The following is a 13488-nucleotide window of genomic DNA, read 5'->3' as shown; positions in this document are numbered from 1 at the left end:
GATAGCTCGATGTTGATGGCATGGACGAAGCACGCACGTGACTTCGTGAGGCATTCCATGCAGCATCATATAAATATATATATATATATCTCCTTTGTATATAACTAAACTTTTATTGTTATTTTATTTCGATTAACTTTTTTTTCGAAATGACTTGATCTTTGAGATCTTAGACCATTCGTACATTTGGAGACTAATAAAATGTGAATATTCATTTAAAAACAAACATCAAACTAATGATTTTTAAGAATATACTTGATCAAGGACATTTAAGTCTACTAGTATTAAGAAAGAAGAAGGAAAACATTCATTTATTTTGGAAATTAAAATAGCCATAATCTCGGTAATAACTTTAATAATGATGAAGTATATATTACTGAAAAAAAAAACATTAATCTCGAACTTGGATTTGCTCATCAACGAGTTAGAGCCAGCTTCTGTTTTTGGTATTCCGAAGGCAATTTCACATCTGTGGCTAATCCGAGAACCTCGAATAGTCGAATGAGGTACCAAGTGATATCTATCTGCCACCACTCCAATCCTTGCCTTGCCGATGACTGAAACGCATGGTGGTTGTTGTGCCAACTCTCTCCCATCGTAAACAAGCTTAGCCACCTTCATTATATAATCACAAGATAATAAAATTTTACTTTATTAGTAAACAATATATGCACATGAGACGAAGTTTCTAAGCTTTTTTATTTTAAGATTATTTCCCCTTGGTTATCTGATTCTCATGCCGACACTATAGTACTTGATGTTTGTGATATTCTTTTGGTCTACCCATCCGATGTAATGTTATTAATGATAAGTAAACTAGTTGACTTAATCATATATATTGGAGTCTTAATTAATATCGTATTACCAAACGTTACGAGATGTGTCTTTAGTTTTCCACGATCTCGAACCACAAATATGGCATGCTGAGTTTACGAGCCATGTCACGTGGTACCCTAGCACACCTCCAACGCCCTGTCATTATTTTTTTTATCAAATTTATAACTAATAGTTTTACCAAATTTTGAATATTGGATTAACGAACTAATTACCCCGCCGCAAGTAAGGTAAGGTAAACCACCGTAGAGATAGAGGACGGTCCAAAACATTAAGACGTGGAAACCGATGGTCTTTCTTAGAAACCTATAGAACCATTGCTGCTTCAAGTCCATCACGTTGTTACGTCCACCACACTGTTACATAAACTCGCAACGTTACAAACGACATCATAAGTCATATTAATTGGAATTTTTCAAAAAAAAAAGTCATATTAATTAGAATGAGATATATATATGTTACCTTATATTTTATATAAAGCGTGTCAAATATCCACATGACATGGCTGAACAAAAATCCTTCCTTAGGGCTATGTGGGTCACGGTCCGAATCTGTGAACTGGTGATGGAACCTATGTATGCTCACCCAGTCCAATGGATCACCCTGGAAAAAAATATTTTTCTAATCATACTTCCAAAAACATATGACATATATTATTCTACGTGTTAATTGAAATCAATAAACCAGTTTTGGTTAACAAAAATAAATAAATAAATAGTTAACCGGTTTTGACCTGAAGAGCAAAAACAGCAGCGTAAGCAATAGGATATTCAAGCCATTTTGGGAGCTTAAAACTCCGATGAGCCAAGTTCCTGTGGTACGAGAATGTGATGAGCAGGTTAGTCAGTGTGACGAGAATCAAACCGAACCGTAGTGCTTCCCATGTGTAGTTAAACGGCGCCAGGAGACACCAAAAGTGCACAATCGTAACGGTTAACGCTCTTGCTACATCGGCCCACGTCCAATATCTCTGAAAATACGCTCTTTTTTCCTTACTCACCAAGCCACTTTGGCTAGGCACACTGTCTTTAGTGGGATTACACATCTCGAACCCGTGAGGAATATTGCACTTAGCTTGTTTTAGTTAAAACTTGTAAGTTGTATAAACATAAGAGAGAGCAGATATGGGTATATATACAAGGGCTAATGTTGTTGCGTCGTGGTCCACCTTGATAAATGCAATTCACCAACTCTTCTTTAATGCTATCTATCTACTTTAATTTTCTCCATTGCAACAGCACTTGTTTTTACTACATATCTACTCACCAGCTAACGCTTAAATTGGATTGTCTAAGCAATCCCATTGCAAACTGCCAATGCTATTTCGTTTACCAAGTTTCTTAATACGTATATATGTCATTTAAATACGTACGTAGGCTATCATGACTTATAATCTGGTATTCTGTCTATTGTGGTTGTATCTAACAATGTTTTTTGTCAACTGAAGATTATATTACAACAAGTGAAAAACAATCGTACACAGCGATGAACATATTCTTTCCGGAGCTAGAAACCGAGAAAGATTAAAAAAAATGAAAATTCTAAGCGATAGCTAGCTACAAAGATGAAAAGGACTAACAGAACATAATCCAATAGCTGTAACTTGAGAGAGGAAAGTGACCTCAATGCATGCAACCCAAATATTATAACACAAAGAAATTCTCAACACTGGATAGAAACAGGTCAAAGGAACTTAAAAGAACAAGGTATCTAACAATGTATCTTTTTTTTTTTTGTCAACTGATTTTATATTGAAAGCTAATGTGAAAGAGTCTTGGCCTCAGGCCCAGTAGTCTAACCCAAAGGGGCAATACAATGGCCCATTAGGGATTGCTTAGCCAAATAATCAGCATTAGCGTTTCCTAATCGGGGGAGAAAAGCAAAGGAGATATCGACAAAAACAGTAGAGATTTGGTGGATATCTTTGACGATTCCGAAGATCTCTTTGATCTGTATGTCGTTGTTGATTGCTCTGATGAGCGTTTGATTGTCAGAGAGCATCCTGATCTTGGGGAGATCAAGATTCGCTGCTGCGATGATTCCAAGTCGGAGTGCTAGAGCTTCTGCGACTAGTGGTGATGAAACGTGTTCCTGGTGTGTTGATAACAATGTATCTATAATGTACTTGTATATTTATAAATAGTGGGAAAAAATAGTAGAGAAGAAAAATTACTTGTACCATAGTTTTAAATTTGATCCAAGATTATACCACTTAGCAATGATATATATCGCAGTGGATTCCTAAACTTATAAGTCTTAACATTTTTGATGAATCTCAATTTTTGATGATAAAAACTATATTCGTTCAAATATGCAAATTATTTTGCTAAAAAAATTAGTTCTACCATGAATGTACATATATAGTTTCTCATAAAAACATATTCGTTGCAAAATTGATTATGAATTGAAAAATCATAAGTTCAAAAAAAAGAAAAATGAAGAAGAATCCATATATAATGAAACCTATAATGACAAGACACAACAAAGATTTATAAACATGGGAGACAAGTTGATTCAATCCCTATTGTCTACCTGAGCATGTTATTACAAAACACTTAAAACAGAGATAAGAGGAGAAATAAGAGTTTTAAAAAAGAAAGAAAAGAATTTGATAGATTTTGGTCTTTGAATTGAAAAGGTTACTTGACAGAGATTTGCATTGGTTTAGTTTATTACAAGTTGGTGAGAGTGTCAAAGACAATGACCAATCATGATGTACTAAAAAGCCCGAAGTTACCAAAGCACAAACATGATCTCAATTGTTTCTTATTATATCAAAGAAAATTTCAGAGAATAAGTTGTGTCTGGTGCACGATTATTTTGAGAGAGTGGTGAAGCAAGACGTCCTGGAGCTTGAAGAAGAAGACGTTTCAGGAGCATTTCAAAGCAGCTCTTATATCATTTGGGCCTCATTTGCATTTCAAAAGCAGGCCCAACGTAGGATTCAGAACAAAAGCACCTCTTATATCATTTGGGCCTCACTTAACTCTTGATGGGCTTGCTAGCATTAAGCCTCTCTCTCTCTTGAGTGTATTTGGTTCGGTGGCGAAAGTATACGAGAAACGTATCATCTCTCATTTCTCATCTCTCGTCGTATCTTTCCTCTATTCATTCTTCTGATTCTCATTCTCATCCCCCTTCTTCTCTCTCTCTGTCACAGGAGTTAACAGATTCTTCATCTGCAAAGAAAACGAAAGAAGGTAAAGTTTCTCAAATCCAAAGAAGTGATTCTCGATTTCAATTTTTCCTTCTGTATTTGCTGAATTTGGGGATCGGATCCCTCCGATTTAGATTAATCGTGACAATCTCGCAGCGTTTAGGTTGTTATCTCATAGATCTCGCTTTTCGATGATATGTGAAATGAGTCAAATTCGTTCGATTTTTGATTCGAGCTCTCGATTAGGGTTGATGGGTATTCAATTAACTAAAAAAGTTTCGATTTTTTTTTTAATTTCAGATTTATCGAATTAGTGTTGCCGCCATTGGAGAACAGCGAGGAAGATGATATCGAGGTCGTACACGAATCTATTAGACTTAGCTTCAGGGAACTTCCCTGTAATGGGGAGAGAGCCTCGCAGGCGTCTCCCTAGAGTCATGACAGTCCCTGGAAACGTCTCCGAGTTCGACGACGATCAAGCTTACAGCGTCTCCTCGGACAACCCCTCCTCGGTCTCCTCCGATCGTATGATCATCGTCGCCAATCGTCTCCCCTTGAAGGCCGAGAGGCGAAACGGGAGCTGGAGCTTCACCTGGGATCAAGACGCGTTGTACTTGCAGCTCAAAGACGGTTTGCCTGAGGATATGGAGGTGTTATACGTCGGCTCTTTGAGCGTTGACGTTGAGTCTTATGAGCAGGATGACGTGGCGCAGATTCTGTTGGATAAGTTTAAATGCGTCCCCACTTTCCTCCCGCCGGATTTGCAGTCAAAGTTCTACGACGGGTTTTGCAAGAGGCAGCTGTGGCCGCTCTTTCACTATATGCTTCCTTTTACGGCTGATCATGGGACGAGGTTTGATAGGTCGCTTTGGGAGGCTTACGTGGCGACGAACAAGCTCTTTTTTCAGAAGGTTATTGAGGTTATAAACCCTGATGATGATTATGTGTGGATTCATGACTACCATTTGATGGTGTTGCCTACTTTCCTGAGAAGACGGTTTAACAGGATTAGGATGGGGTTTTTCCTCCATAGTCCGTTTCCTTCGTCTGAGATATACAGGTCTCTCCCTGTTCGTGAAGAGATTCTCAAGGCGCTGCTGAACAGTGACCTTATTGGCTTCCACACGTTTGACTACGCTCGTCACTTCCTAACTTGCTGCAGTCGGATGTTGGGTCTTGAGTATCAGTCCAAGAGGGGATACATTGGTCTGGAGTATTACGGTAGGACTGTGGGTATAAAGATCATGCCAGTGGGGATCAACATGGGTCGGATTCAGTCGGTTATGAGATATTCTGAGGAGGAAGGGAAGGTGATGGAGCTTAGAAAGCGTTACGAAGGCAAGACAGTGTTGCTTGGTATTGATGACATGGATATATTCAAAGGTATAAACTTGAAGCTTTTAGCGATGGAGCAAATGCTTAATCAGCACTCTAATTGGAGGGGAAGGGCTGTTTTGGTTCAGATTGTGAATCCCGCTAGGGGTAAAGGTATTGATATAGACGAGATACGCGGTGAGATTGAAGGAAGCTGCAAGAGGATCAACGAAAGTTTTGGGAAGCCTGGTTATCAGCCTATCGTGTATATTGATACTCCGGTGTCAGTAAATGAGATCATTGCTTATTACCATATTGCTGAGTGTGTAGTCGTTACAGCGGTTAGAGATGGTATGAACCTTACGCCCTATGAGTATATAGTGTGCAGACAGGGTCTGCTCGGGTCTGAATCAGATTTTAATGGTCCAAAGAAGAGCATGTTGGTTGCGTCTGAGTTTATTGGATGTTCTCCTTCGCTTAGTGGTGCTATAAGGGTAAACCCATGGAACGTGGAAGCGACCGGAGAAGCTCTGAACGAGGCACTCTCGATGCGTGATCCTGAGAAACAACTCAGACATGAGAAACACTTCCGGTACGTTAGTACTCACGATGTTGCCTTTTGGTCGAGGAGTTTCCTGCAAGACCTGGAGAGGATATGCGTGGACCATTTCAAGAAGAGGTGTTGGGGAATGGGGATTAGTTTCGGTTTCAGAGTTGTGGCACTCGATCCTAACTTTAGAAAGCTTTCGATACCGTGCATTGTGTCGGACTACAAAAGGGCGAAAAGCAGAGCGATACTGTTGGATTATGATGGCACTTTGATGCCTCAGAACTCCATCAATAAAGCTCCAAGTCAGGAAGTTCTTAAATTCTTGAATGAGCTTTGTGAGGACAAGAAGAATTCGATTTTTATTGTCAGCGGAAGAGGAAGGGAAAGCTTAGGCAATTGGTTCTCTCCTTGCGAAAACATTGGGATTGCAGCTGAGCATGGATACTTCTTAAAGTACAATCCTTCTCTTGTTTTTTTTTTTTAATTTTGAAGTAGTTTAAATTCTTCTCCTTGAGTGTTATTAAGATGTCTTCTATACATAGGTGGCCGGGGAACAAAGAATGGGAAACATGTGGTCAGAGCTGTGACTTTGGTTGGATGCAGATCGTGGAACCTGTAATGAAACAGTACACTGAAGCTACGGATGGCTCGTCCATCGAAATTAAAGACAGTGCTCTAGTTTGGCAATATAGGGATGCGGATTCTGGCTTTGGTTCTTTACAAGCAAAGGAGATGTTGGAGCATTTAGAGAGTGTTCTAGCTAATGAGCCTGTTGCAGTCAAAAGCGGCCACTACATCGTAGAAGTCAAGCCTCAGGTAAAGTGATTTTTCTTCTGCTTGATTTCAAGCGTTAATGTTATGGTCTAGTTTCTCAATTGGTGTTTTATATAGGGAGTGAGCAAAGGATCAGTGGCAGAGAAGATATTTTCATCAATGGATGACAAGGGAAAACCAGTCGATTTCGTGCTGTGTATTGGAGATGACAGATCAGACGAGGACATGTTTGAAGCGATTGGTAATGCCATGTCGAAAAGATTGCTCTGCGACAATGCTCTCGTCTTTGCATGCACGGTTGGGCAAAAGCCAAGCAAGGCTAAATATTATTTGGACGATACTATGGAAGTGACAAGCATGCTTGAATCTCTAGCTGAAGCATCAGAGGCTTCGAACTTCTCTATGCGTGAACTTGATGAAGCCCTTTGATTTTGAAACCAGGTTTTGTTCTTTTATGATCTCTCAATTCCAGTTCTGTTTCTGCAAGAAAAATAAAATGGTGATGTGAAGCTTTGTTTGTTATCATCTTTGCAGGATGTTGAAGTAACAAGCAAAACCATTTCCTGATCTTTGCTTTTTTTTTTAAAATATATTTTTATATTGCCACTATTTTTATTGTAATTGAATGATCTTGAGAAATTATGAATTTGGATTCAGCTGTTTATTGGAACTGTGAAAAAAAAATGTTATGCAGAGACTGGATAACTTGCGTGGACACCATTGTTGAGAATTTTTTTAATTATACCTTTTTCTTTGCCTCTCTTGTGTAGTTTCTGTTGTTCTGTAAAAACTTTCCTTCTATATATATATAACTGAGTTTGTCTATTATACTCCAACGAGACATACTTGTCACAGAGAATGGGAAGTAGTATCTTTAGGATATACACAAGAAGAGATTCATTCAATGGTCTCTTTTACTCAAACAGGAGCTGGTGTTGGTGTTGTTGATGTTGAGGAAGAAGCCACACGGTTCTCAGGAGGAATTTCTGTAAATTCTGAGAGGATTGCTCGGAACTCATCGCCTGACATAGTCTCTTTCTCGATAAGTACTTCAACAATCTTGTCCATGGCTTCACGGTTGTTCCTTATGTGTCCCAAAGCTATCTCGTATGCCCTGTCTGATAGTGTCTTCACCGCTGAATCAATGTCATTTGCAAGCTTCTCAGACATTGAGTTTCTAGCCATCATCCTCATGATCACATCGCTTTGAGCTGATGAGTCCATTAGCGACCATGGTCCAATTTCGGACATCCCAAATGTTGTCACCATCTGCAAAATATATAAGCATCAACATCATGAACTAGTCTAGGCTAACAGAACAGAAAGTGAAACTAGGACCTGCTTAGCCAAACCGGTGATCTGTTGCAAGTCACCAACCGCGCCAGTCGTCACCTCAGGCTCACCAAAGATGACTTCTTCAGCAGCTCTACCACCGAGTCCACCAACAATTCTTGCAAACAGTTGCTGTTTTGAGATTAGAGTTGGATCATCAGAGGGAATGAACCAAGTCAGACCTCTCGCTTGTCCTCTTGGTATCAACGTGACCTTTTGAACAGCATCATGCCCTGGAGTCAATGTTCTGCAAGAACCAAAAAAGAATGAACTCTAGATAACACACAGACACACACACAAGTTTCTAAATCTGATTCTGACTTACCCACAGACAGCATGTCCAACTTCATGGTAAGCAACCAAACTTTTGCTCTTCCCATCTGTCATGACTGTTCCTTCCATCCCAGCTACAATCCTATCAATCGAGTCATCAATCTCTTTCGATGATATCGCTGTCTTCCCACGTCGTCCAGCCAATATGGCCGCCTCGTTCAAGAGGTTTGCAAGATCAGCTCCGCTAAATCCAGGCGTTCTCATGGCTATCACTTCAAGTGAAACACCATTCTCAAATTTCTTGTTCCCTGAGTGAACCTTGAGTATATCTGTTCTTCCCTTGACGTCTGGAACATCAACAGACACCTGCATTGAACCACAACACACATTAAGTTAGTTCAGGGCCGGTCCTGGCAAAACCGAATGAAACATTGGCCAACATTTTTTGACGAAAATTACATAGCATAAAAATATATATTAAAATCTTTACTAAATTGTCTATGGCTCCCAGTCCGCATGTAAGGAACCAGCAGCATTATTATATATACCTGCCGGTCAAAACGCCCTGGTCTCAGCAAGGCGGAGTCAAGAATATCAGCTCTATTAGTAGCAGCAACAACAATAACACCAGTGTTACCCTCAAACCCATCCATCTCAGTCAAGAGCTGATTCAATGTCTGCTCTCTTTCATCATTCCCTCCACCAATCCCTGTCCCTCTCTGCCTACCAACAGCATCAATCTCGTCCACAAAGACAATACACGGAGCATTCTCCTTAGCCTTCTTGAAAAGATCACGCACCCTCGAGGCCCCAACACCAACAAACATCTCAACAAACTCAGACCCCGAGATGGAGAAGAAAGGCACACCGGCCTCACCAGCAATGGCTTTGGCCAAGAGCGTTTTACCAGTCCCAGGAGGACCAACGAGAAGAACACCTTTGGGGATCCGAGCACCGACCGCAGTGAACCTCTCAGGCTTCTTGAGAAACTCCACCACTTCCATGAAGTCTTGCTTGGCTTCATCGACTCCAGCAACATCATCAAAGGTTACACCAGTGTTTGGCTCCATCTGGAACTTGGCTTTGGACTGACCGATCTGAAGCGGGAAGCCAGGCCCACCGCCAGGCCCACCACCCATCCCACCACCAGAGGACCGTCTCGAGAGAAGAAACAAACCGCCAATGAGGATCACAGGGAAAGCGAGGTTCCCAATCAAGTTGAGCAACGGAGAGCCTTGGTCTTCCTGAGCATTATGTGCCGCGAAATCGATATTCTTAGCCCGGAGCTTCTGGAGAAGCTCCTGGCTCAGCCCCGGTAGCTGCACGCGTACGCGCTGGATCCTGTTACCCAGCTCAGGAGAAACAGCCTCCACAATAGCTATCGTCCCGTTCTCGTACAAGTCTACTTTGTTAACTCTCCCTTTGTCTAAATACTCTAGGAACCTGGAGTAAGACATCCTTGACGAAGAGACCTCTTGTTCATCTGCTGCATTTGCTTTACCAGTTCTAAGCAAGCTCACTCCAGCTGCAGCAGCGTTTCCGAGTAAGAGCTTGAAGAAGCCTCTACGTGCTTCATGTTTGTTCACATCTAAAGAAGCCTTCACAACGGTGAGTTTAGATGTCTTATTAACTGAAGCAGACGTTGAGGAGAGTCTAAACTGTTTAGACCTTTGTTTGGTTGCGTGGAGAGATAGTCCGTTCCCGATAAGACAAGCCGATGAAGTAGCCATTTGCACTATACATAATAAATTAAACAAGAACACTGAACTGTTTAGACACAATTAACATGATTGAATTGAACATTATAATCAACATGATTAGAGGAACAGAGATTGAAACCTTTCTATAGTGCATAAATAAAAATCTATCAAAATATCTACTGAGTGTACCATTAATGTTCATGTAACGCTTAGGATCTCACCATCCCTCCAAATTCGAATTGATATTCCCTCTAGTTAAATTACGAAAAAAAGAAAAACAAAAACTCGAATCTACAAGATCGAACTAGCTAAACATAATCCAGACAGTAAATTGTATGCGATTACAAGGATGGGTGAAGAGAGTCACACCTGCTGTGGAAATTTGACAGACGGAGAAGAAGCTGATGTGAAAGATTATTTTACTTGTTAGGAGAAGAGAACTAATAAAGACTTTGATTTTTTTTGAAGATAATAGATGTGGTTTTCGAACATCTTACGTGTCTTTATCTCAGTGGCTAGTTTCATTTTGATTTTTCCAACCTTTTACACACACAAAAAAAAAACAATTCGTTTTTGTCACCATCATTACAAAAGTACTCATTCCGTTTTTTAATATAAGTCGTTTTAAACCTACCCACATGGATTAAGAAAATCATTAATTTCTTATATTTTCAAAACAAAAACATCACTAATTATTTACCTAACCACAATTTAACCAATAGAAAAATAGAAGAGATATTATCATAGGTCAAACAACATTAATTATTAATAAATGTTACATAAAAACTCGAAAACGACATATAATTTGAAACAAAAAAATTTCTCTAAAATGACTTATATTGAAAAACGGAGGTATTCAAGACTGTGACATTAGTATAAAAAGGTTTAAGAATAATATGGATCTTAGAGATATAATTTTCATTAAAAATCAAAAACAGATATAATAACCAAAAAGAAAAAGAGTTTTAGTAGCACAAGGAAGGCCACATGCATCATTTAGCAACAAGCCAAAATCCCAAAGACTATGTATTGAGTTTGGATAGTTTCTAACCTCCTGTGACATAAATACAAAAATGAATCAAACTTCGCTAGTCAAAGCTGTCTCTGTGGTCGGGACAAGTCATACAAAACACCACAGAGACAGAGAGCTTATCGTGTATTGTTATTCTTCAACGAGGTTCAAGATTGTTGGATTCTTGGTGATCTCATCTCTAAAAAAAATGGTACATGGACTTCAACGGATGTGATAAGCATACGGACAATAACATATCTTAAGCTAAAAAGGACCAAGAACACACAATTTCATTCTTCTTCAGACATATTTGTGTCCCTAGAATCTCATAAAGCAGCATGGCGACACAGGAGGACACGATCAAGAAGCTTCCTCCTTGCCTCGTAGACTGGACTCGGATCTATCAAACGTCCTCTCTCATAAGCCTCTCGGAGAAAGACAGTGTGTATTTTCCCTTTAGTTGAAATATAAAACATGCCCGGGTGATCCAAGAACAAATCCCTTATGTTCAAACCAACGTTTATTTATTTTTTATATTTATGGATTGTTTACATGGCTTACTCTTTATCAACTGAGCATGCATGCTGCAATCTTTGATAAATAAAGACCAAACTATTTTACATATCTCTCATCAATTATTGCTTTTTTCTTTCCCTTCTTCCACACAAACAGCATATATTATACACATTGTTTACAGTAAACGTATATGGTTCCAGAACGATGAGCCTCAAAGCTTTGGAATCACTACTCTCAGAAGCCCATCCCTGCTCCACATGCAATAATATATTTGGTATTAGTGCTCTGTATGAAACTTGATAGCTTATATATAACCTATAGACTTGTACTAAGAGTTTAAAATGGGAATCTAAAACCACTACTGTGTTAGGTGTGTCCACTAGTTAAAAGTTAAAACCAATAATCATAATGTTGAGTTGTAGAGAAGTATAGTTTCTACTTACATAAACTCAGCAGAAACGTTATCCTTGTTCACATTGATGGGAAGTGGCCAGGAAACTTTGAATGGTCCTTGTAGTATTCCTTGCTTCTGATACCCACAGATTGAACCATTGGTGCCTGCATCAACTTTTTGACAGACAGCTGTGCGTCTCCCTGTCACAGTCAAGCTGCAGTGGTAGCACGGGTAAGTATCTTAGTTACATAATGCATACAACAAGTGTTTGAGTAATGAGGTAGTAATGGTTACTTTAAGTTGTCGACCTCCACTCTTATATCATTGATACTGGCTCCCGGTAGCTCAATTGCCACAACATAGTTATGTTCATATTCTGCAACATTTGATCTCGGAGACCAAACAGTCCCTGCAACAAGAAAACAAGCATATGTGTATGTAGTCTAAGAAAACATATCCAAGTTGACGCTAAAACACTTTTACTAGTTATTAAATATAATAACAATTGTTTGTATGCAGTCTAAGAAAACATTGACTTCTATAGAGAATGTATCAGATTATAGGATAAAAAGTAAGTTTATCAGGTATCCTTTATTTATTAGTATGTGTACCTGGATTGGCTAACTTGGGAAGGTCAGGGTTATAAGGCTTATCCAAGTTTTCCTTTGGCAAATCAGACAAAACAAAGAACTCATCTTTTGCGGCGGCTTTGGAAAACTGTGGTGGGGCGTACTCAGGTCTGGAAAGCAAAGGTAGTTCTGTAGAAGAAGGAATCGCAAAGGACTTGGTAGATGCAGCGTCCTGTGGTATGGTCCTCTGCAAATGAAAAGAAAATTGAATAACAATTTTCTTTAATAGAAACTAGAAAGGACTTTTAATGTACCTCATCAGTGGAAGCCTGCCTCATGAAAAGACCCTGTGCAGAAGATGCTTGCCGAGCAAAATAGAGTCTGCTGTCACATCTTCTAATGACAGAGTTCTTCAAAGTGGTGCCGCCAGTGTGAGGTGTAAACTGAACGAAGGTAATAGAAACGAGTGAGCAAAACTATTTGTGCATCATCTCAGCTTCAGAGATAAGAAGGGGAAGTTGTGGTACCTCGTCGGTGGAAGCCTGCCTCATAAAGAAGCCTTGTTCAGAAGATGCTTGCCGAGCAAAAGGGAGTTTGCTGTCACATCTACTGATGACAGAGTTCAAACTGCTACTACAATTCTGAAGCATCACAAATGAAAAGAGAATTAATAACCAGAAAAAAATGAAACAACGAAACCAAACTAGCTGAGGTAGATCAAAGAAAACATATCGGCAAAGCAGCCATTAGTTCGTGAAAAAAAGAAGAAGAAAAATTGATGAGTGAATCGAGTAAGACAAAGCAAGCTACTATCATCAGAACATATCGTTGACAAGAGATTATTCTTACCAAGGGGACAAGGGATGCGGTGGAGACAGGATCGTTGGGGAAGTGAGCGGCGACGGTAGCGAGTCTGCGCTTAGCGGTGATGGAATCGAGCTCCATATCTCTCTCTAACTCTGATTAATTTGATCTGTGGGGAGGGATGAGCTGAGTGAAAGGCTAGAGTCTAGAGAGAACAAAAGGATGAGAAAGAAATAAAAAATGTGTGGCTTTAACTTTG

At 39.6% G+C, this 13488-nt stretch overlaps 4 protein-coding genes and 1 long non-coding RNA gene across 6 annotated transcripts; 2 read left to right on the top strand and 3 right to left on the bottom strand.

Moving 5' to 3' along the window:
* Positions 1 to 194: 194 nt before the first annotated feature.
* Positions 195 to 1954, bottom strand: LOC103836480 (delta-9 desaturase-like 5 protein). The gene is made up of 5 exons (XM_009112745.3): positions 1568 to 1954; positions 1297 to 1437; positions 1050 to 1190; positions 866 to 972; positions 195 to 615 (listed from the first exon to the last, which is right to left on the bottom strand). Exons 1-5 carry the CDS (start codon positions 1877 to 1879, stop codon positions 417 to 419), a joined length of 900 nt encoding a protein of 299 aa, XP_009110993.1. The 5' UTR covers positions 1880 to 1954; the 3' UTR covers positions 195 to 416.
* A 1882-nt stretch (positions 1955 to 3836) lies between these two features.
* On the top strand, positions 3837 to 7387 carry LOC103836479 (probable alpha,alpha-trehalose-phosphate synthase [UDP-forming] 7). Its single transcript, XM_009112744.3, has 5 exons — positions 3837 to 4034; positions 4292 to 6308; positions 6398 to 6671; positions 6747 to 7070; positions 7164 to 7387. The coding sequence occupies exons 2-4, from the start codon at positions 4336 to 4338 to the stop codon at positions 7056 to 7058; spliced, it is 2559 nt and encodes an 852-aa protein (XP_009110992.2). The 5' UTR covers positions 3837 to 4034; positions 4292 to 4335; the 3' UTR covers positions 7059 to 7070; positions 7164 to 7387.
* Positions 7388 to 7405: 18 nt separating this feature from the next.
* LOC103836478 (ATP-dependent zinc metalloprotease FTSH 8, chloroplastic) lies at positions 7406 to 10495 on the bottom strand. Of its 2 annotated transcripts, none has more exons than XM_009112741.3 (5): positions 10124 to 10151; positions 8783 to 9969; positions 8287 to 8600; positions 7968 to 8208; positions 7406 to 7898 (listed from the first exon to the last, which is right to left on the bottom strand). In XM_009112741.3, the coding sequence occupies exons 1-5, from the start codon at positions 10134 to 10136 to the stop codon at positions 7548 to 7550; spliced, it is 2106 nt and encodes a 701-aa protein (XP_009110989.1). In that variant the 5' UTR covers positions 10137 to 10151; the 3' UTR covers positions 7406 to 7547. The 2 variants fall into 2 exon arrangements, with proteins under 2 accessions (XP_009110989.1, XP_009110991.1); XM_009112743.3 differs by lacking the exon at positions 10124 to 10151 and adding an exon at positions 10304 to 10495 and having other exon boundaries at positions 7409 to 7898.
* LOC117127120 lies at positions 10288 to 11709 on the top strand. Its single transcript, XR_004449906.1, has 2 exons — positions 10288 to 10527; positions 10787 to 11709. It is a non-coding gene; the product is annotated as an uncharacterized LOC117127120 (long non-coding RNA).
* On the bottom strand, positions 11475 to 13473 carry LOC103836477. Its single transcript, XM_009112740.3, has 7 exons — positions 13275 to 13473; positions 12953 to 13066; positions 12740 to 12868; positions 12468 to 12672; positions 12151 to 12265; positions 11906 to 12070; positions 11475 to 11710 (listed from the first exon to the last, which is right to left on the bottom strand). The coding sequence occupies exons 1-7, from the start codon at positions 13368 to 13370 to the stop codon at positions 11674 to 11676; spliced, it is 861 nt and encodes a 286-aa protein (XP_009110988.1). The 5' UTR covers positions 13371 to 13473; the 3' UTR covers positions 11475 to 11673.
* Between the last annotated feature and the right edge of the window lie 15 nt (positions 13474 to 13488).

Source organism: Brassica rapa, chromosome A08, assembly GCF_000309985.2.
Source record: "Brassica rapa cultivar Chiifu-401-42 chromosome A08, CAAS_Brap_v3.01, whole genome shotgun sequence".
In the NCBI taxonomy this organism is placed as follows: domain Eukaryota; kingdom Viridiplantae; phylum Streptophyta; class Magnoliopsida; order Brassicales; family Brassicaceae; genus Brassica; species Brassica rapa.
Note: the sequence above shows the minus strand (reverse complement) of the source record. Positions and strands in the feature narration are given on the sequence as shown.